This window comes from Phasianus colchicus, chromosome 4, assembly GCF_987193195.1.
Source record: "Phasianus colchicus chromosome 4, bPhaCol1.hap1.1, whole genome shotgun sequence".
NCBI classification, from domain to species: Eukaryota; Metazoa; Chordata; class Aves; order Galliformes; family Phasianidae; genus Phasianus; species Phasianus colchicus.
In genome coordinates, this window is record NC_143439.1 from 11,559,982 (window position 1) to 11,583,989 (window position 24,008).

General features: G+C 41.6%; 1 protein-coding gene across 1 annotated transcript in view; it reads right to left on the reverse strand.

Moving 5' to 3' along the window:
- The window catches only part of NAA15 (N-alpha-acetyltransferase 15, NatA auxiliary subunit), a 37,971-nt gene extending 14,237 nt beyond the window's left edge, over positions 1 to 23,734 (reverse strand). The window contains exons 1-12 of the mRNA XM_090138653.1: positions 23,579 to 23,734; positions 10,791 to 10,875; positions 9,156 to 9,260; positions 8,301 to 8,458; positions 7,655 to 7,789; positions 7,335 to 7,488; positions 5,266 to 5,385; positions 4,741 to 4,836; positions 4,497 to 4,603; positions 3,967 to 4,039; positions 2,109 to 2,278; positions 1,322 to 1,474 (exon numbers count right to left, since the gene is read on the reverse strand). Coding sequence (XP_089994779.1) covers positions 1,322 to 1,474; positions 2,109 to 2,278; positions 3,967 to 4,039; positions 4,497 to 4,603; positions 4,741 to 4,836; positions 5,266 to 5,385; positions 7,335 to 7,488; positions 7,655 to 7,789; positions 8,301 to 8,458; positions 9,156 to 9,260; positions 10,791 to 10,875; positions 23,579 to 23,632 — 1,410 coding nt within the window. The 5' untranslated portion in view covers positions 23,633 to 23,734. The remainder of the gene's footprint in view (positions 1 to 1,321; positions 1,475 to 2,108; positions 2,279 to 3,966; positions 4,040 to 4,496; positions 4,604 to 4,740; positions 4,837 to 5,265; positions 5,386 to 7,334; positions 7,489 to 7,654; positions 7,790 to 8,300; positions 8,459 to 9,155; positions 9,261 to 10,790; positions 10,876 to 23,578) is intronic.
- Positions 23,735 to 24,008: the final 274 nt, after the last annotated feature.

The following is a 24,008-nucleotide window of genomic DNA, read 5'->3' on the forward strand; positions in this document are numbered from 1 at the left end:
AAAAGCAAGCTATGCAACAACGATCCAAGAGCCAAGGCTGAGAACATCACGGATAATATTCAAATGTAAGAGTGTGGAGAATGCTCCAAAAGAAAGAGAAAGCCAGTCTTGAAATGAGTCTCATTTGAGCAACAAGAAATGAGAAAAACTGTCCAGGTCCCACTTTCAGTATTTTTCAGTTAGGACTATTAGAATTGTTTTTTAAGAAGCTCGTACTTGGAGCAGTAGAAACAAGATCAAAAGAAGACAAAGACCAAAAAGGGCAACATCATCAAGTTATATTTTTGAAGTTTCATTCTGGGCAACTACGCTTGCTTTTCTGACATATCTTGAAGCTGCTGAAGGCATGGAAAGAAGTTGGTAGGACTGGATTCAGAGTAATTTTGCACCTTTACACATAAACATGCAAACCTATTGAGCTTATATAATTTTTTCTTTAAGCCTCATCCAGTGTTTGCCTGCACACCCAAAAAAAATTTTTTTTTTCAAAAAAAGTCCTTTGTTTTCCCTCCTAACTGCCCACATTCACACTACCGGACTACAGGTTTTCCTTAGTCTTCAACAAAGAGAAAAATGGGATAAGACATGAACGATAGGGCCAGTACTAAACAAGCCTATTATTTGAAAAAGACATCAAGCTATTTTGACTTTCGTTCTTATAAAATACCAACAGCAAGATAAATAAATGTAAAAAGTAACTAACCTATGAGACATCAAACCTATTAGAATAGTTTAGGCAGGGACAAAAGCTGATGCATGAAATTCAGTAATCTGTACAGTGCAAACTCTTCCTGACAACTGACAGAGTAAGCAGATGCAAACAAAAAGATACCATGTGCAGCTTCCCTTTATGCCTATTAAACGTGGCTCTGGGGATGAAAGTTGGTCGGCATTTTAGGAAGACACATCTCATAGCCACAGAATTTCTTTACAGGAATTTCTTATTTATAGGGATGTTTGATTATTCTTAACGTATTATGTGAGAACCTCGATGTAAGCTACTTCAAAATTTCTCTCAATGATTCTATAGAATCTGTATTAAACCCAAAGAATTTTCATCCAGAAAGGGCATCCTGTATTTTCCCTGCTTGGCAAAGAAAAAAGCCAAAATGCTTTAACACTGTTTTCCCTTAATTCTAAAGAATTATGCTTCGTAATTCAAACCATGATGCTGAGTACAATAATCAGTAAAGCAAGAAACCATATTTCATCTGAAACAGAACCTAAGGATTGCAATAACGTTAAGTGGAAAATTAACACAAGACTCCGTAAGGGATTAGGCCTATGTTATTCCAAAGAGTTATAGTTAAATGCAACCAACCCTCGTAAATTTAGAACACATTTCCTCTGCTTCTTTAATAAAGTTTGCTTTCAACATGTATTTTGCACATTTGGAGTTGATAAATCGGTCTGCCGTGTCCAAAGCCTGAGCCTCATCCATCCACCTTGCAGCTTCTTTAATATTTCCAGCATGCTTAAAGAAAAAAAAAGCAAATTAAACTCAGTATGTATACAATGTGTACATTTTCTCCACTCACTGCATTAATATAACTAGTTAATTTTTTATACATTTCCTTATAAATGGCTTTCCTTAGGAAAGCAACAGATCCTTAAAGGAAAAAAAAAAAAGAAAGTAACTACTTTCCATTCTTTTGGAGTTACAAAGGTCTTTCAGCACAGGAAGTTCACTGAAAACCACTTTGGTTAATCCCATTTTCATAGAATACCGCACAGCAGCTGAGGAATTAGTTTTAAACAGTTAAGAAAATAAGGGTGTGTATTCAATCAACTACATTCTGCAGTGTGATTTTTTAATTCAAAACCTAACTGCAAATTGACAACGTACATTTGCAGTACGCTCCTCCTTTACTGAGTTTTAAAAATGGGCTGATTCGTACAGAATGAAAAACCCAACCAGGCCATCAATAATCTATACTTTAAGAACTCACTAAAACCCACTCAAACATTATCCATGGATTCTCTGCATCTTGCTTAAGACAAACCTAGCATTTTGATGTTCCCTCAATATCGAGGAAGTGTAAACACGTGTGATCTTTTCATCAAGCCAAAAGATTAGCCAGGGATCACCAAGTGTGAGCCAAACTTACCTTATAGATTTTTGCCTTCACAAGGAACAGCTCTATCAAAGTGGGAGTACTTTCTATAGCAGCATTTATGTATTCTAGAGCCAGCGATGGCTGCCCAATTTTATCATAATGTTGAGCCAAATAATACTGGACCCAAAGTAAAGTGGTCGGAGGTTCTTCTTTACCGTCATCTACAGTAAGAAAAAAATGAGTGAGATTTTTTTGCTTCAGTTTATTCAGATAACATGGCAGGAGAAAAATTCTACATATGTAGATGCTGAAGTTAATTGTGCCTCTCCGTCAGGCTGCCACACCGCACCTGGGAGTGTTTCCAAACTCCAGTTAAGCTCAACACCTTTTAAGTCTGTTTAGACAAGAGTTGAGCACAGTTTTCTATTCTCACACCATGATTTTCAATGAAAGGAAGCCTGAACTGGTGGGTCAGAAGAGTTGTATTTGGATCCAACTAGCCCCTTAATCGAGACAGCCAGATGAGCAGAACTGAGGTGCACAACACAAGTTCTCGCTGAATACTGCTTTTAGGTGAAGGATAAAGCAAGAAGTCCTGCTGAACACAAGTGCTGCACAGTAATGACATAAAGCATTTCAGCACTTACAGCATTTTGATGTTTTCAGCCCAAAAAGTTGATTATTTTCAAATAAAACTGTCTGTTGACAGCTTTAAAAAGGCTTTTCTATCTCTACATTTGACAAATTAATTGTCACAGTTCATTTAAGCACATCCTACGAAAACTGCTTTTCAAAAGTCAGTTTTGAAAACTAGAGAGTTGTGCTTTAAGTTTACAACACTGCTGGAAAAGTTATACCCACTTGATTTTTGTTTTGCAGGGAGAGGGGAAAAAAAACACGTGGATTCTGGTCCAGTCACAAGATAGGATATAGCTTAACAAGCAATTGTACACACTCATTCACTTTAGGGTGGAAGAATACTGTTTATTTGAATGAAATTTAGCATCACAGCAAATATTTAATTGAAATTGCAGTAAGTTATTTCCTCAAATGGAGAAGCACGTGTGTTTGAAATGCCTGGACAAATTTAAAAAGCTACTGAGTAGTCTCCATTACTGTAGCCTGAGCATTACATTAAATGGAAAGCTAAAGCAACTTCTAAAGGAAGCATTACATTATTTCTGCAAAGAGGGAACAGCTGGTTACAGCTTCATTAAAGATGTCTTTAATGATCTTCATTTATGCCGTCATTCATGCTATCTTAACTATTATACCATTACAACCTACCTACTAAAATTTCAAGACCACCTTTTGTTGATATTTTACGCAGAAAATCTTTCCTAGGTATTTTCTTTTCAACATGGTTATGACGGTAACTAAAGAAACATAAAGCTATCAGAGAGGATGCTACAGAGGCTGGATTCTGTGAATGTAGAACCATGCCTTGCAACAAAACTACATTCATAACCTGGAAAAGGATTTCAACTCCCAAAGAACAAGTATACAAAGAAACAAAAGATCAACACGAAACAGACACCATCACACCACAAACTCTGAACAGGAAAAATCTCTGCAGACTGTGCTACCAAATCAGCATCGATTCCTTTGTTATTTATTAATATAACACTAGCTTTCAAATTTCAGTTTCCTGAAGAATATGCAATTCAAGTCTTGACAACAGGATACTTGAACTCAAAACTGCAAGAGAAACGGTAACTAGATATATGAGTAGAGACTTAAAATTAGACAGCTGAAATCCATTTTAAGGATGGTTGTGGTATGGTTCTGTTTTGGCCAAGAAGGAAAAACAATTTCAGTTTTCTCACACTTCACTGATTCTCTGCCTCTGAATGGTCACAATGGTTATACCAGGCACAACTTATTTCAAGCATGCCAGTTTAGCACTCACCATTTGGGTTAAATAACCGGCAACTTCTTAGGGAGGTTTCATAACCCACCACCAGCTCTTCAATGATTGCCACCTACACATGCAAGACAAGACAAAAAAAAGAAAACAAAACAATAAAATCTGTGGGCAAGATGCTGTATCTTTCCAGTTTGAGCTACCTGGCCATCCCCAAACTAGTTATTTTTGGGCAGAGAATTCTCCAGCAACCTAAAATGTCAGACACATGGAAACATACCTGGTCTCAGTTAAAAAACAAAAACAAAACAAAAACAAACAAGCTCCCCTCAGTTAAACTGTATAAAGTTTTTAATTATTAAGTCTTAGTTTTCTGCATTCTCCAAATGGGCACTAGGCTATGTATGCTTGTTTGTTTTTTTTTTTTTTTAATTGTTCTAGATATCCTAGGTCATAATACACAACAGTGCAGACAAGGATGAAGAAAAAAAAGTTTTGTTTTGTGTTGTTTTTTTTTTTAATCTCCTTAGTGCAGAACATCTATTAAAAGACATCATATGAAAAAAGAATCCTACCTTCTCCTTGTCTTTATATAATGATCGTAAGGTATTGAAGACTGGCGGGCAACCTTTGCTGAAATTCATCCTTAGGAACTTGTCCAGACATTCCTTAAACTTTTCACCTTGAGAGGAAAAAGACCTGTTGATTTTGTTTTATCACACATTACTTCTCAATTGTGTACAAGTGCTGTTAGAACATGAGCATTTAAGAAGGAAGCACTAGTGTAGATTATTAGCCACTCAGCAAAAATGCATTTACCTGACAAAAAATTTAATGGTAATCTTCTTGGAACTAGTCCCCTCGGGTATTTAGTCCAGGCCTCTTCATAAATCTTTAGCCTCTCCATCATATTAGCTGGAACAAAATAGAACAGTTTACTTTTTTTTTTTTGTCAGAATGGTAAAGGGCAGAAGAAAGAGAAAGGAAACATTTACATCTGGTTAAAAGCAATCAGAATAGATAGCAACAAATGAGTATACACTTCCTTCATTTATAGTACTACGTGATTTCAAGTATTAAGTACCTCTAAATCCCCCATCCAACAGTGTTTATAATTCTGTATCTCTCATCTTACAGAAGGATTCCGGTCTTATTGTTATCATGCCTTTTTCCAAAACCTGTATTACCTACAGCACGAGATTAAGATAACAGTACAAGAAAAACTATAAATCAGAACTGATAATTAAGAAGTAATTCTTCTCCTTCAACACTGCACACTGAGATGACTGCCGTTCCATGTTGCTGCTGTTACAACTTCCTCACTACAGTACATCAAATCATTACCTGGTTTAAGTGCCTTTTCTAGGCCTTTGTAGTAGGCCCAGTTTTCAGGATTTCTTTCTTGCAATCCTTTGTAGACATCAACAGCTTCTTCAAGTCTGCCAAGTTGAAGCAGGAGTTCTCCTGTGTGAAACACAAGAAATTTTAGTTATGGTAACAGGAGATTGAAGCAGTGTAATATCAATAACTCCACAGCAAAAAGATAGATAATTCTCAACTCACGTAGATCCTAATTTCTAAGCAAAAAAAGAAATAGTTGTATCACAAACCAGCTGACAGATAAACTTTTACTTTAAAAATATGTGCGCTTAATATAAGATTCCGTGATTCAGCCACCATTAACTCTTGAAACTGACTTGAAAATTTAATCTTAAAAGCAAGATGCACATGTTTTTTCTCACTGGTTATTTTAAGCACAGGGAATAAGAAGTAGTACACGGTATGTCACATGTACAGAGCTGCAGATAAATCTTCAGACTGGTACCTAACAAAACTTCAGTGCTTTAAATCAATTCTCAAGATGATGCAAGCAAGTTTTCTTTCAGTGATTATTCAATATATGATACAGTCATTAAAGGTAAGGTCTAGATCTTGATATACGTAGCATCTTCCCCAGTGCTGGAGTTGGAACATAATTCCATTTCCTAGTTCTCAATGAAAATCTGTGTTTTACAATGCTTTGCTATTTGCAAATGGGAGGGACTAGAATATTATACACAAGGGGCAAAACATCATCATTCTACACTAAGGTCCTCGTTCTATTTCAAGAGAAAAACAAAGAAGTCAGTTTCCAGTGTGGGCTATGAACTAACAGTAACTCGGTAAGTCGGAATTTTTACTTAAACAGTGAGAGAAGGATGCACAGCATCAAGCAGAAGAGAAATAAGGCATATTCCAAGTGTACCTGTCAGTAGAGCTGAAAGAATCCAACTTCTGCATTTCACTATTGGAATTTCAGAATGATAACATACATTATTATATTGTTTGGTTGTTATATGCTAGAAGATTACATTGGAGATTGATGCTCATCTGGAAAGTATTTCCATGCATTGCAAGAGTGACTGAGGAAAATCAAAAGCCTTCTACTTGGCCCAAGTGGTCAAGAAGGCCAATGGCATCCTGGCTTGCATCAGGAACAGTGTTGCCAGCAGGAGCAGGGAAGCGATTGTCCCCCTGTACTCAGCTCTGGTGAGGCCGCACCTCCAGTACTGTGTCCAGTTTTGGGCCCCTCACAGCCAGAAAGACATTGAGGCCCTCGAGCAGGTTCAAAGAAGGACGACAAAGCTGGTGAGGGGTCTGGAGCACAGGCCTTATGAGGAGCAGCTGAAGGAGCTGGGATTGTTCAGTCTGGAGAAGAGGAGCCACAGGGGAGACCTTATTGCTCTCTACAACTACCTGAAGGGAGGTTGTAGCGAGCTGGGGGTCGGCCTCTTCTTTCATGTAACTGGTGATAGGACTAGAGGAATGGCTTCAAGCTGCACCAGGGGAGATTCAGGCTGGACATTAGGAAATACTACTTCTCCAAAACAGTGGTCAGGCACTGGAATGGGCTGCCCAGGGAGGTGGTGGAGTCACCGACCCTGAAGGTGGTTGGATTTTGTGTTGAGGGACATGGTATAGAGAGTACTGTTGGTGATAGGTGGATGGTTGAACTCGACGATCTTGAAGGTCTTTTCCAACCTTAGTGATTCTAAGATTATTTCGTCCTTTCAGCATGTGGCCTGTCTGTCAGGACCAGCATTAAATCCTAGCGCAGCTAGGATCTGGCTATGCTATGCAAACAGAATTTTACCTCACCAGTTCAGAATTATCTGTCTGAAACACTCATCAGCTCCAGAGTTTCAGAACAGCATGTCTGCACTCTGCTCACGATTTAAATACTTGGGAGAGACACAAGACAGGCGCAGCACAGCTGCAAGACAGGTTGTCCTTTACCACAGCAGTTTTAAAAATATAAAAATCAAACTAAGAATTTGTTTTTAAATTTAAATTCCAAAAGATGGAAAAAGCTGACAGTATAGGCATTCCATTGTATAACCATGCATTCAAATGCATCTTTGAATAGTAATTACCTTTAGTTTCTTCAACAGCCAATTTATCACAGATCTGTTTTTCGTAGGTACAAAGATGCTCCAATGCTTCTTTATGTAGTCCTGCCTCACGGAGAACTTGATTTTGATACAGCAGCAGCTCACTGTACTCGTAGTCCACTTTATCAGGTGATGTCTACACAGGAAAGAGGCATGAGAAAGCTCAGCTTTCCAGAACTCATTTGGGATTTAACTCATTTGACTAAAAAAACAGCATAAAGTTTTCATATCATGAAGGGAAACGGTATTTCCTTTTTGGCTTAAGAAGCAATTCACACAGGAATGCCACGACTTCCTCTTACCTGCTGAGTCTTCCTAAATTCCTCTAAAATTTTTGCTGCCATTTCATAGTCTTCCAACAGATGGTAAGCAATAGCATAGCCAATCCATGATGCTCGTTGTGCAGGTCGGAGCTGAAGCAACTGATATCTTGTTTCCTGCAAAAGAGCAGCTATTCATTTTCTTGACCTTATTCTGATGCTTTGTGGAATTTCCTAAGCTGTACTGTTTCCAGTGTTACAAAACTTAACAAACGGCACTAAGAAGTACTTTTCCATATGTAAAAGTTTCCTTTGAATCAAAGGAAACAAACTTCAACACACAACAATTGTCTCGACCAAATTAAAAAATAATACAAACAACAATTCAAATAATGCAATAAGACGACTGAGGATCATCTATGGCTGCATTACGCTGTACTGGAGGAAAGGTTAGCAAACAACCCTGCAGTGAGATTAAAAAAGAATAATTTAAGATGTAAGAAGAATAATCTGAACACGTTAGAGAAATTGCTCAATAATATAACTTGTCTTCACAAAATACCGAGCAAATACTTTTAATGCTGTATTTCATAATGTAAATGTGGCTTTTTTAAGTGTCATGAAATAATTTGCAGCCTTTATTGCAGTTCCCTAGAAGCTGATATTACATGTAAGTACATATACTTACCCTGTAACCTTCAAGATCCCTCATTTGAATCTGTAGCAGAGAAAGATCTCTCAAGATTTGAAGATTGTCTTTGTCCCATTTCAGTGCATTTCTATAGCATTTGATAGCTTCATCATACTTCTTGTCTGACCTCTGAAGAAGACCATAGACATGCCAACCTGGAAAATTCTGTTAAGGATTCTACTGAAACTGAGCAGGTAGAAAACAGATCTATCGTGGCAGTGGTTGGTAAAAAGCAGTTGGTAAAAAGCTCCAAAGCCATTTTATACACAGTATCATTGCAATCATTATATTCTTTTCCCCTGCTGTACAAAGCAGACTGAAAATACAGAACTATTGACCACGCACATGGATAGAGTGCCTGCAGTATGTTGTAAACTCTATTTTTAATGTACCAGGGGAAGAAACTGCAGTGGGATCTCTGAGAAAGATCATCAAGCATACTTAAATCCACTTTTGAGTAAGGGCTTGATTAGACAACTGTAGCAATGTGCTTCCTGCATTCTAAGCGTATGACAAGTCTTAGCAATGTAATCGCAACTACTAAAGCTTCTGAAGCAAATCACATGCTTAAAAGCCCAGTTCAGCCCCCAAGAAATTTAGAGTCATGGTCTAACAATAAAAACAAGTATATACAACACAAGCCAGAATAACTTTTGATTTACCTCCACCTGCAAGAATAGCTGCAAAGCAACTGCCTATTGGATAGTTTAAACTAAGCATTCTTAGATATTGGACACACTTTCAAATTCTGAAATTCCAGTTGGAAGCATAACTCTACCGGCTCTTGTTCCACAGATCAAAGAGTTAAAGACTTTCCCATTCATAAGCAAAACCTCTCATCCAAAAGGATACAGACATGACTCTTCAAGTCATTCCTTAGGCCTCTGCGCACCAGCTCATAAGCTTCCTCTTTCTTCCCTAGACAGTTTAATGTTAGTCCTTTCATCGCCAAGGTTTCTAAAAACACAAAGATCAAACAAGTATCAGTAATTCAGTTCTGTAAGATTTTCAACTGAACATACTACCTCTATAGCATAAATGTAACTTCGGACTCAATTAACAGCATGAAGATACTGTGTTTTTTCCAAGGGGAAAATTAAACTAGCAGATTATTAAGAGTATCATAGATAACAATAAGTTATATTCAGTAGTTCCAGCCAAAGCAAAGAAGCTTTTTATTTGCAGGACATTAAAAACTTTCTGCTCTACAAACACTTTGGGAAGATACTAATTTAAACCACTCAAGCATCTACTCACAACACTTGGAGACTTCTGCAAACCCATCCGTGCCAACCTAGTTCACAAAGAAAATTTTTGGATAGAAGACAGACAGACTCAACTCAGCAGTAAAAATATAGTAAGGGACAAACAATTTTTCCTTCTCTTCCAAAGAGACCATTCCTTCAGAAGTAACGAGACCACAGAGCTGAGGGATACCTACTGTCCATAGAATGACCTGGGTTGAAAAGGATCTCAAAGATCATCTAATTTCAACCCCCCTGCTGTGTGCCACTAGACCACGCTGCCCAGAGCCACATCCAGCCTGGCCTTGAATGCCTCCAGGGATGGGGCATCCACAACCTCCTCGGGCAACCTGTTTCAGTGTGTCACCACCCTCTGTGTGAAAAACTTCCACCTAATATCTAACCTAAACCTCCCCTGTCTCAGTTTAAAACCATTCCCCCGCGTCCTATCACTATCCACCCTCATAAACAGCCGTTCCCCTCCTGTTTATATGTTCCCTTCAAGTACTGGAAGGCCACAATGAGGTCTCCCCGGAGCCTTCTCTTCCAAGCTGAACAAGCCCAGTTCCCTCAACCTTTCCTCACAGGAGAATGCTCCGGCCCTCTAATCATCTTAGTGCCCTCCTCTGGACCCGCTCCAAGAGCTCCACGTCCTGCCTGTACTGGTGGCCCCAAGTAGGACACAGTACTGCAGATGGGGCCTCACAAGAGCTGAGCAGAGGGGGACAATCACTTCCCTCTCCCTGCTTACCACTCCTTTTTCAATGCAGCCCAGGATATAGTTGGCCCTCCGGGCTGCAAGCACACAATGCTGTGTGCTGTTCAGCACTATTCAATCCCTTTCTATTGCCTTGCACTACTTCCTACACATCAGTGAATAATGTCCCCTGATAAGTGAATTCAACATTACATACTTGTATTAAGAAGCTTGCATCATGTTAGCGACTATTAAGACTTCCAGCATAAGGAATGGCAAGCTATAACTACTGGTAAGATCAGACTTTAAAACCACAAACCTTAGCAGCCATGACTGTTTGTCATCGTGCGGGCTTTTGGATGATTTTCTTTTACTACTTGAAGAAAATCTCCTTAAGGGCAAATCATCAACAATAAGGTACTATATAAATTTTTTAAGCTTACTGAATATAACTTATTGTTGACTATAATATACTTAAGAGAATAATTGCCAGTTTCATTTTCTGCATGGGGAAAAAAAGTGAGTACGTGCCATTTGAAAACTTACCTCCATGTTCTGCAAACTTGGGGTTAGAAAGGATCTGCTTACAAAACTTCAGCCCATTTCTATACTGCTTATGTTCGTAACACCGCTGTTGAAGAAAAACACAGCATGGTTATTCAAAACATTCAGGGTAGAAGTATATCCCTCTGAAGTGACCCATCAGCGAAGACAGGACCTTTAGAAAACATACTAATGTTTTATTAAGACCTTTTCACCTTCCTATAATTAAAAATTTTCCCATGCCCAGATAAAGTACTGGTGTTCTGGTGACAACACAAATTTAAACATATATCTGAAGACAGCTTTTAATACAGCACTGTCAGATAAGACACCACAGGAGAGAAGTGACATATCCGAGATAAGAGAGATTCAACCTTCCTGTATGCAAACCTTATTAAATAACATAGCTTTGTAAGCATTCAACTCACGTAGCTCAATCACCTTTCACAGAAAGGCTGTGAGCATCTCCAACAACCATACAGGCTGTGAAAACAAGTCACTGGGTCTTGGTTTAAACCACCTCTGAAAGCAACGTCTTATAATAATTTGAACACCACACAGATCTGATATACATCCAAACTCTCAAAACCAATGGACACTAACATTATCTTGCCACACTGAAAATTGTGATGTAGAAAATCATGCAATAATTTTGCAGTCTCCGCAGATAAAGTATTACATTTCTGTATGCCCTGACAATTCAGACCTTGAATCTGGTGGCACGTTCCAAGTCCACAAGTGCCAAGTCATGCATTTCTTTACAAGGCTGGAAGTGCTCAGCACAGAAGATCTGTCGATCAGCAGCGATCACTCCATCACTCAGACGCATGAATCGAAGCCTGCCTCAGACATACTGCATCACAGTGAGGATGTATATACTAAAGAAGTACAGAAGAGTATTTTGTTACTCTTCCACTTACAGGTTAAGTGTTTAGAACAAGTGAAAACCTGCGAACAACCAGAAGGGTAGCAACAGTTCTCTGCACAGCAATACAAGAGTCCTGTGGTGCCAGTACCTGGAACTGCCTTACAGTTGCAGTGAATACACATGTAACTGACTCAGAAAACTTTCAATAAATCGCTTTGGCAGTAAGCTTTCAGATCAACAGGTCTGAGCTGAACAACCTGCTGGCAGTCTGTGAGGGCCAGAACTGCTATTGGCCTCCTTGCATCTCTCCAATGCTCAATTTCATTATTCCCGTACACAACTACACTTCTTATCTGAACAATATTTCACAGTGTTTAGGAAGCAAGAAGGTAACAATCTCAGCATGCAAAACCATTGTGAAGCATGCTATTAAATGTAGTATTATTTTGGGTTGCCAAGAATAGAGTAATTATTAATTCTTAGTTGTTTTATTGACAAAGATACTTGTCCATACTGAAGCCGAGTAAACCCAAGAATTAATGAATGGGTGTTGGTTCTACGTTCATAATTAAGATGGTTAAGAAGTCTGAGGCCTGCTTGCAAACAGAGGTTCTCCAAAGAAATCCACATCAACTAAGATTATGCACCGCATACAAATACAATAAAAGCCACTTATGTACCTTCCACATCTTCCTTTCAGCAATCTATGTTGTACTCCAAGTGTTCTTGCTAAGAATTTGCACTCCATAAATGTGAACGTAATATTTGCTAAATTCTATTGTGCTCAGAACTGCATCAGGGGACGTGCAGGCTGTGTGTTAGGAAAAGTTTCTTTCCCAGAGGGTGGTCAGGCCCTGGAACAAGCTCCCCAGGGCAGCTGCAGGAGTTCAGAAAGCATGTGAACAATGCTCTGAGACATAGGGTTTGATTACTGAGTAGTCCTCTGCAGAGCCAAGAGTTGGACTCAACAATTCTTGTGGGTCCCATCCAACTCAGGATGTTCTCTGATTTTATGATATTATATGAAGTGAAGGACAGCTCTGACCTGAAAAAAGCAATTGAGGAATTCTACATGGCCAAATAACTTCCAAGCAGTTCAAGAGACTGAACTTCGGTAACATCTGACTTTGGCATCACCAATCAATTGCCTCAATCCTTCTAAACAGAGATGCCAAAGATGAAATGGATTCAAGACCTCTACAGAAATCCACTTTCTCCAGCTATAAGTTCTTTTCCATCCTCAAAATCCTGTTGTTGCTTTAGCTGTTACATTTATTCAAGTCAGTTTAGAATACATTGCTACTTTCTTTCACAAAAGCTCTTCAGTGTTTGCATACATAAGGTATCAACAGTTGTATTACCTACAGAAACTACCAAGCACTAAGTGCCCATTTAAGCATGTATTACTACTTCTACACATCAACAGCAAAGGCTTCGAGAGTTCATTTCATATGCGAAAAGATTTTCCTGTATCCTTTCAGCTAAACCTGTATTTTTCCCTGTGCTTTAGTTCTCATTTTTCCATGGTTACACCTGATGGGTTTGTTGTGTAACATAAAACTTCTCACACTATTTGACAAAGGTATTTGTTATTGCATGTACTGAAGTTCTTCCCCAGAAGAGAACGTCACTACAGCTACAAGAAAATTCTTCAATTTTTTGAAATTTGGGGATATTGGAAGAATTAAAGCACATCAATCCTTACACAGTTTTGTATCTCAAATGCTTCTGTAAACAGCGTCCTGATTTAAAACATTAAAAAAAGCTAGAGGACAAGCGTACTCCTCATTTACTGTTCTATTTTACAGAGCTCTTCACCAGAACGTGACAAGCAGACACATTGCCACTACTAAGAGAAAAGACCTCGAGCTAACGTGTTTACTTGCACAATTAACAAGGCCTGAAGTGTACTGCAACACACTCTAAAATTGAATATTTTACTGAAAACACGACTGACCTGACGGTGAAACGATAAACAGTTTTGTTAAAGCCAACAATTCGCTTGTGTGTGACTCATCTCATTATGCAAGATGACGGTGATGAGAAAGCGGCACACGGCATGAACAAACTTTTGAAATCAGTTTCAGTCTCTTCCTTCTGTCAGTTCACAGCCTGTGCCAATCTCTAAACAGAAACCAGAGGAAGCAGCAGCACTGCTATGAACACTGACACAATCACTTTCAGTCATTTATGAATTTCTTGGGTTTCATTTGTCTGTAACACCATGCCCCAACTTGAGTATAAGAGTACAGAAACATGCATCACTTGAGCACAGCCCCAGCTCCTGTCGTCACTGGAAAGTCTTTCAGAAGAGTCCTAGTGGCTCTTGTTACCATCTCTGGAGGCAGGAGTGTTAAACAAAGCAAGAGGCAACCATTTGCAGAAGTTCTTCTAACAACTTTCCTGCTAAGCACGCCATCTTTCCTCATACCGCTCCAAGCTGGCTACAAAAATGCATCAGTAAGAATACATTACATCATCTGCCCTTAAGTTTAACTTACGTAGACCAGAGAGACTTCAGGTAAAACAAAGTTCAAAAAATAAAACTTTTTAAAAGTTACATGGATGTTACGGGCATGCTTAAAAAAAAAAGAACAGCATATCAACCACAGCGTCTCAGATTTAAGTCGCTCTGGCATCACGAGGGGTGCTGCTTAATGCCCCATCTTCTCTTCCAAAGTAAAGATGGAAATACCAACAATCAACTTCAAAGGTGTTTTTGTTTTGTTTTGTTTTTTAAATGAAAAGGCTATACTAAATAGCTGTATTACTTTCAATGTTCCAAAGAGCTGTACAGCCAAAATATCAGGCTGAAGACTGAAGTCAAGGCTCTTTCTTCCCACACTGGTTAAAAGGGTCACGGGACAGGACAGTGGTCAGAAGATTCAGAATATACCAATGTAAGGTGACTTTCCCTATCTCTAAAGGCAGAAAAAGGTTAGCAGGACAAACCACCTTGCAAAGGAAGACTAAAGGGTTAGATAAGAAAACTGCACAGGCATCTGGGGGAAAAAAAGCTGCAGCAAAAAAAAAAAAAAAGTCTGATTATTATTTACACCTTTTACGTATGACCTGATTTAAAGAAACTGGCCAAGTCGCTTTGATCAACCACATCTCACAGCTGACAGCACAATAGCATCAAGCCTTTTTTTCTTCCCTTTCAAATCACCCATCATAAAAGTTGCCGCCTAGGCACCCTCCCATTCGCTCCCACTTAAGTGGGTGGGGAAGCAGTAAAACCTGCCACAAAGTGGTGCAGCCACAGGAACTCCAGAACACATCTCCATGCGTGTCACAAGCAGTGATGAGGGGTGCTCCAGGGCCGTGTGATTTGTTTGAAGTACAGCTGTTCAGATGCCAGCTATAGCATGAAATCTTATCTCTAAGCATTTTCATTTCATGTAGTCCAACAGCCAAGCTTTCACCTTGAAGTTTAAGGAGAGTCAGCCTAAATAAAGCTGCAAATGAGAGAAGGAAATCATGAATGCAGCATGTGCCACTATGCATATGCTTATCAAACCTTATTGAAATCTTACTGACGCAAACCTTATTGAACCCATGGCTTGAAGGAGCAGAAACACAAAAGGAAAACCTTTAGGAAAAGTATCCAAAAAAGGGAAAGAAAAAGAAGAATTACACACAGAAAAATGACTGTGAGCTAAATGCCTAGCCTGGGAGTGAAAAGAATCAAATAACCTGCTGGGGGTCAAGTAGCTTCTATAAGAGGAAAGAATCAGTAAAAGGAAAAATATGTAGAAAAATAAAATCACAGACACAGGAATAAGGACATCTCAGGCACTCTTTGGACCAAACTGCAGACTTGCTGGAAGCAGAAAGTTGTCTTCTGAGTTACTGCTTTCCTCTGAGAGGAACAGTTTGTGGTGGCTATGCCCAGGCATCAGACACATACAGTGGGACAGCTATTCTACAAAATAACATCTTTCACAGTTCCAAGCTCCCTCCTCTAACCTCCTGCACATGCACACTTCTGCAGCCAGCGGTTCCAGTGTGCTTGTGATGCTTGCCAGACAAGTGCCCTGCTACAGCTTGTGACAACATGCAAGGAAAAGACATCGAAGTTCATCTTCTAAGAGGTGATCTCTAAAGCATCAAAAAAAAAAAAAAAAAAAGCAATTGACTATCAGAACTGATTCTCTAATACACACTTCTGTCCCTCTAAGTTTTTCCTTTCCTAAGTCACCAGATGTTTAGAAGTATTCTAGCAAGCTTTTCTATACATACTGTGGCCAGAAGCACAGCCTATTCCAAGCATACCAAGATTTTATTTTATGCCCTAACTCATTCTCTTTATTACATTCAAGTAAGAAAATGACACCTGCTTTAATACAATTATACTAAGAGCCAACAAGGTGATGCAGACAAGAGTAGGAATTCTGTAAAGTCACTTCAGATGGCAGCAGGTAAGGCAAAACTTGCATTTGCACTTCTCCCCCCTGTTAAGTACTTATTGACTGGAGCTGAGCAAACAGCAATTACTGGACAGACTGACAGGAGGAAACAGAGCTATAGCCTGTATTCTCTAGAATCCAAGCTTAAGGTGGAAGGAGGGCTCACGTTCTAGAGTTTGAGACACCAAAACTGGTTCCAGACATCTAAGCAGAATCAGACATCAGTCAGCCTTACACACTCACATCCACCACGTTATATGTGAATGAATTCCTCTGCATTTCTTTCTTGATGGCTGCCATAAAGCAGAGTGAAAAAACTTACCCAGCAATTCCACCAGGTTGAATACAAGGCAAAACTGACAAGCCAGGCTGCTAGAGCTAGTTGAATACTCAAGGGCTGCCAACAAGAGCACAGACAGGACTTCTATACAAACTTCATTCGGCATTGCACTAATTGCTTTCTCTTCAGTATAAGCTAATATACTCTAGAAATTTTGCAACGTTAAACTTGTTGTTCACAGCAATAGGTTCTGAAGTTGAAACAGTAGTGTGAAATTTCTAATAAAAAACTGAATTCTGCAAAGAACAGTACAAAGTACTTAACTCTCTTCTAAGATGATACGCTTTCTTGGGTCAAATGGAAGCCACATTTTTAACTCCATTATCTGCAGGTTAATGAAACTAGAACTAGTTCCATTGCTTCACTGATGGTAACTCCGCCCAAGCTTGCAACTTAATTTCACCAATACCAGAATACAATTTTCTTCCTAAATCAGAACCAAAACTGGATTCGGCCCCAAACCAATGGAGTTGCAACCTTAATTTTCATCACTAGTCCGCTGTACTCCACCATACCTTTCTTCCTCAGCAGGTCACGTAGCCTGTAAGCCTCATCAACAAGCAGCAGCATACTGCAGACTACCTGCCATCACAGTCAAGAGTTACCAGCTTGGATAACTGACTGACGTAAGCGTGCGGATAAATGTTTTGCTTGCTCCTCAAAGCTCCCAGCAAAAAATATGATGGAGAAAGGGCCATCTGCACCAAAACAATGGAGGGATTCCACTCCGCTACCCTCTTCCCTGAGGGCTTGTGAGGTTGAGCAGAAGGTGAAAGAATTCTTCCAGCTCCAACAATACACTCCTTCGAGGACTGCACAGCGTTTCCCAGCAGCAGCCATAACCATGCTCGTGGCATTGTACAGGAACACCAGCAACTCCACCGGTTTTTGTAGCAGAACGTCTTGGCACAAATGGATGGACCTAAAATGCATGATATGCACGTCCACCACTCAGATGCTATCTGTTCCTTCAGCACTGTTCAGATGTAGCAACCTAGAGGATAGTAACCCTGCCAGTGTGCAGCTCAAGGCGGTTTCCCAGCAGTTACTCTCTCTACGGCTAGACTAGATCAGGTCAAGTCACAAAGGTGCACTAATTCAAGCTGAAAGGAAGAAGACTCTGAAAGCTGGAAGCATTAGGAGCAACTGCTCACCATGTCTTTTGAGCACTGACCATAACAAATGGTTCAACAGCTCTAGACAAGTACTCCAACCACAGCGATTCCAGTTCACAACAAACAAAAGATGTATATGTGAGAGGATGGAAAAAATTAGTCAAATCTAACAGATAATGCTGAAAAACTCCACGGCCAACTTGCATAAGTTTTTGCTCTCAAATGGAATTGAAAACTACCATCGTCTTCCACTGCTAAGGAACAGCTACAGCAACTGTGTAAGTGAAGGGACCAAGGCATCCTCCTCCTCCTGCACAGCCTGCCTTACTTTTTGGGGAGAATGATGCTCCACAGCCAGCAATCCAAGGTGGGATACATCAGCAGGACAGGTTCAAACTGCAACCAGCAATTAAGAAGGAGAAATACATGAACCTCTCCACTTAGTACAGAGGCAGAAAAAAAATCAGCCTATGCTTTTACAGCAGCCTTGCATTGCAGCATTTGACAAAATATGGTGGGAAACAGCTGTGCACAAATAGTTACAGCTCTTCCACAGGAAAAACTAAAAGTTCTAAAGCAAAACTTTAGCTGGAAAAAAAATAAATCAATTTTTCAACATCAGCTCCATTGATTACTACTTGCTTATTTTGCTTGCACCCTGAAGTCCCCTCAAAAGAGGAGTGGCCAGCAAGACAAGGGAGGGAACTGTACCTTCCACTTTGCACTTGAGAAGCCTCGTCTGCTTCCAGGCTTGGGGCTTCCAGCACAGGAAGGAGGCAGAGCTGCTGGAACAGGTCTAGAGCAAGGCCATGAAGATGATTAGAGGGCTGGAGCACCCCTCCTCTGAAGAAAAGTTGAGGGAACTGGGCTCATTCAGCCTGGAGAAGGCCCCTGGAAGGCCGCATTGTGGTCTTCCAGTACTTGAAGAGAGTTTATTAACAGGAGGGAGACTGACTTTTTACATGGGCAGATAGCAATGGGACAAAGGTGAACAGCTTTAAACTAAAAGGGGAGATACAGATTGGAGATTTACATTAGAAGTTAGGAGGAAATTTTTCACACAGAGGGCAGTGAGACAGTGGCACAGCTGCTCAGAGAAGCTGTGGTGCCCCATTCCTGGAGGTGCTCAAGGACAGGTTGGATGTGGCCCTGGGCAGCCTAAGCTGGTAGGGGCAGCCCTAACCACAGCAGGGGGGGAACTGGACAGGCTTCAAGGTCACTTCCATCACAAGCTATTATGTGAATCCGTAATTTTAACCTCCCCTTCTTGGGAAAAATTATCACAGATCTGGTCTTGTGTCAAGTCAGATCAGCTGGCTTCTGTCCATTTCTCAGTATCTCCAGTGCTCAGGCTTCATCTCTGAATCTTGCATGAAACTGACAAAAGATCTGGTATGGATAGCAAATACGCATTATACTTCCATGATCAGGTAAGTAAATAAAATCAAATTCCAAAATAGGATACAAAAAAAAAAGGGGGGGGGGGGAGGGGCTTCCCACAAAAGGTCGTTACAGACTTGCACTGATATTTCAACTCAGCTGCAACTTGTGACACAGCCTAGGACACATACTGAGGCCACTGACACTTTCTACCTTTGTATTATGTCCCAAGTATTCTTTACACTCAGCTCTGAGGTATGAGATGTCTTGTAGCACTGAGTCATTGCAAAATATCTAATGTGATTGTTAAGATAAAAAAGGTCGTTCTTCAGCATTACAAGGTTTGCTACCTTGATTGAGTGCTATCATGGGAGCACACATCTCTCTAACAAAGACACAGCAATGCTACTAGACACAGAAGGTCTGTACTTTATTTCCATTCCAATGTTTCAACCAAGACATTTTTTTCCTTCTACTTTTAGGAAAGCCAAGTGTAGCATTCACACTTGCACAGGGAAAAAAAAGTGACTGACATTTCTGCAGCCACAATATCAGAAAAGTCCTGTTAGCAATTCTGTGTTTCAGATGAGATAATATGCTGTAAAACTTCAGAGGTGAGCACACCTGATTACAGTACAGTCATGCAAATGCAGTGATGATCACATACAAAATGTGCTAATTTATTTGGTTACCGATAAAAGCAAAATTTTGAAAATTAGTCTTTAATCTTGTCTTTAATCTCGAAGTGAGATTGCTTAAAAAGATACTCCAGGTTTGCCACCTCAGCAGCCTTGGAGTCAGCACCCAAACTGCTGAGACAGCAGTATTTTAAAGGACTGCTGCCGCCTAAAGCACGAGTGAAGGAGAAGCACAGGTCTGTCAAGTTTGGAAGCGGAGGGACAAGGAGCAGATTCTGGAGTGAAGAAACAGGAAGATGGCCCAGCAGGAGGGACTTGGCACATTCGCAGCAGAGCAACTAATGAGATGCTGTTCAACAGGCTTTTTTTTTTTTTTTTTTTTTATGTCATTAGGAAGTTCCTACAGCTTTTAGTAGAGCACTTTACAAAGCTGTGGACAGGAAGAACAGCTCAAAGACAAACACGCTCGCACAGAGCAGCATTATCACAGCAATGAGCAACCCAAGGTGAAACTCAGCACTCCTCCTCTTGCAGCAGACACGCTGGTGCTCGTGATGCCCTGCTGCAGGACAGGCTGCAGCTGTGCTGAGCCAAGCCCTGCCAGCATGTAAGGGAACTGATTCTGCCCACCCATATGCCACCCCAGGCATCAAGAGCACTGCACAGAACCACCACACCTGAACAAAGAGCTCCAATCTGTATACAGCGTTACATACTCAGGGCTAAGCCAGCACTGCACTCTGCTTCTTTTGCCTATTACTGCTATGCGCTGGTTTACAGATCAGTAGAACCTATTAAATCAGGCCTGAATACACTTAATTCCTTACTTGTTCACTGACATCACGTAATACAATGATCTTTCACTTAAACACATGGACTTCTCTTTTCCTGCTCAATCCCTACTCAACTGGAAGCAAAGCCTACCAGCTACAGTGAGCACATGCACCTTCCTGCTCTGCCAGAACATCCTGACTCTGAAAACTGCTTCCTCTGCTGATTCCAGGAAAGTGAAAAACTTCCATCTCAAATAGCATTGCATTTAATATTTTTAAGGTATGTTTTAAATATATTCAACTCCTACATCCAAACCAAGATTTGTTGGATATTGTTGATGGGATTTGTGAAGTAGAACTGAACATACCCCCCGTGAATGGTATCTGATCGGATGCAGTGGCATAGTAAGCTGGCAGAAGGCCAGAGAGGTTCACCAGTTACACTTGATACAAATCAGTCAATCTTATTTCCTACAATTATTATTTGTCTTATCTTTTCTAGTAAGAAGGGCATAAAAAAAAATACTAAACTGTTTTTTCCATTACTTCATAGTGTATCCAGATTTCTAGAGTCAAAGTTAACCCTTCTATTCCTTCAGCTCTTGCATTCAATATTCTACCTTATCATAGAACCATAGAATGGCCTGGGTTGAAAAGGACCACAGTGATCACTCAGTTTCAATCCCCCTGCTATGTGCAGGATCACCAACCACCAGACCAGGCTGCCCAGAGCCACATCCAGCCTGGCCTTCAATGCCTCCAGGGATGGGGCACCTCCTCTTCCTCTGCCTGACATCTTCTTCAGTAATCTGTGAACTGCTCAGAGATTTTCTGCGTTTGAAAGAACGATGCAGACTCAAATCTTTCCAAACGTTCACATGGGTCCAGAATAAGTTGGAAAAAATGTACAGAGCCGCTTTTGTTCTTCTAAATTCTACAGAATCTTTGACAAATGGCAGCAGCACAAGAATACCCACCTGCAGACCTAAGAGCAAGCAGTTCAAACCATGAGAATGATAAAGGCTAGAAACCTTATTTTTAATGGAAGCACAAATTGGAGCAGCGTAGCCATCAGTCATCTTGTGACTGTTTGTTTAGCTTTTTCTTGTAATTCAAGCTGATCATACAGATTCCTTTTCTCTGCACTACAGAACATCAAGCTGTGAAATGCCATTCATATGGAAAATTTTTTTGTATTAGAACCTCCACATACCTGTAATGTGACTAGGAGAGGTTAGTCTAGTTAGTGTGTTGCAACAAACAAAGGCAAAGCACACACCTTTCTGAACTCAGAATTCGTCAGCTAAGTGGAAATGCTGGTTTGCAAGCCATTCTATATGCAAAAGAAATTTATAGATCACGTAAGCTGTTCTCTACAAAACAAACACTCTGAAAAATAATAATTAACTTTCACTACAGAAAGGTAAACGCGGGTTGGGAAGCTCAATGTAGTTTTTGCAAGACCTTAATATTTCACTTCTGTAATACATGCATATTTCTTAAAAGAAAGGCAAAGAAACAAGGATTCAGAAGCAACACTTTTTTTAAAAAAAAGTTTCTTTTTAAACTTCACTTAGAAAAATACAAAGCTGCTTACCTACTTAATTCCTATGTTCACTACTTCCAGAAAAACCTAAGTGTGACTAATATCACATTTCTGTTAACAGTTTCAGTATCAGTAATTATCTATCTAAAGAGTAATGCACCCTTTCAATGGCACTTGGGCTGGTTGCCAAAGCATCTGCTGAAAAATCCTCATCTGGGCTTGCTCCCCAGGACAGCTCCAGGTGCCTGCCCAGGCGAGAACATGCCAACCCCGGGCCAACTCATTTGGCCACTGCATCAGGCAGCCTGGGTTCCACCAATGGGCCAGCTGCCCAGGCAAGCTCTGGTTCTTCTTCCTGCTGCTCACCACCCCTGGGCCACCGGAAGAGTGGCTGAAGATACAGCACCAGGAAGGATCACAGCCTTTTGAAAAGCAGGGCTGCATCAAGGGAGGGTTGTAAGAAGAGCAATATGGAGGTGGCGTGGGAGTAGGAAAGGTGTGTTTCCTTGGGCTTGTATGGATAAATAGGATGCCTTAAAAGACACCTCATACTCAAGCCAACCACGTAATCAAAACTTTACAAAGCAGGGTCATTACCTATAATAAGGCAGACAAGTAGTTCATTAGCCATGTTTTCAGCATGATGAAAACTGACCTTAACCCTTTCTCTATTCACAAAGACACCTCAGCACAGAGCAGCCTTAATACTAGACTATGTATCACCAGCTTACCCCTGGAAGATACAGGGAAACAGAAAGCCAAGTAACTTGTAGCTTAAACAGTACCTGAAATTCTTGTGTTTTTATTGAAGCCGTTCAGTTAAAAAGACATCAAAAGTGTAATCGCTTCAGACTGCAACAGACATTTCTCTTTAGTGACCTGAACCCACTCTACTATTCCAGCTCAAAATGTGTACGTGCTTAAAACACAGCCAGGCCAACTGCTGGGCAGGACCGAATCCCTCCAAGTAGAAATAAGCTTCACAGTTCCCTGTGCCTGCTCTAACCTTACCCAAGTGGTGTGTCTTCTGATGCCTTTACCAAAGGGACGTGATTTAGCAGAGAGTTGTTAGAGTTAGGGTAGTATGGTCAGGTCGTGGTTGGACTCGATTATCTTTAAGATCTCTTCCGGCCTGAGCGATTCTACGATTCCATGAATCAAAGGTTTCCAGCTCTACAAACAAGATCCCACTTTCACAACATTTTGCAGATGAGCCACGCACACCACTTCCATGGCAGAGGCTTGCAGAACTCTAGCAGTGCTGCTGCTTTGGAAGGCCTGCACCACTTCTTACCGCTGGGCCCTGGAGGGACCCCACTAAGCCAAGCCGACGGGGACCATAAGTTTCTTAGGCAACACAGATTTTTTTAAAATATACATATATATAGTTCGTGATTCTGATAACACAGCCTCCTGACCAACCGACGACGGCTGCGACCGGCCACCAGCCCAGATCTGATTAAAAAAAGCGCTAAACTTCAGCAAGGCTCCCAAGCCTCCACGGCCCCTCACTTCCTCCTCCACGAGCCGCCTTCCCCGCCAAACCTCCGTGACTCCCGGCTCAGCAATCCGAGCTCTCGGGAGCCCAGAAGGCGGCCGTGCCGGCGCGGAGGCTCGCTGGGCGCCCGCTGCGGCGGTGCCGATGTTACGCGGCCCTCCGCAGGGCAGCACCGGGGCCGCCGCCCCGCCGCGCGGCCTGCCCGCCTCCCGCCCGCCACTCACCAGGATGCGCTTGAAGAGAGCGTTCTCCTTGGGCGGCAGGCTGACCGACGGCATGGTCCCGCCGCTCCGCTCCGCTCCCGCCGAGAGGCTCCGGGAGGGGTGGGGGGGCGGGCGGGCCGCGTCCCGTTCCCGCTGCTCGCTCGCCGCCGCCGCCGCCGGGAGCCTTCCCCCCCCCGCCGGAGCCTGGCCGCCGCCTCCCCACCCCCGCCGGCCCGCCCCGCGGCTGCCGCGCTCTCCGTCCGCCGGCCGCGGGCCCGGCCCCGTGCGCCCGCCGGGCTGGGCTGCCCCGCGCCGAGCCCCGGGCGGCGCTCACGTGGTCACGGAGCAGGCCGGAGAAGCGCCGCCAAAATGGCCCCCGCGCGCGGCTTCCCCAGCCGGGTCACTGCGCACAGCGCGCATGCGCCGCGACCCCGCACCGGCCCCGCCCCGC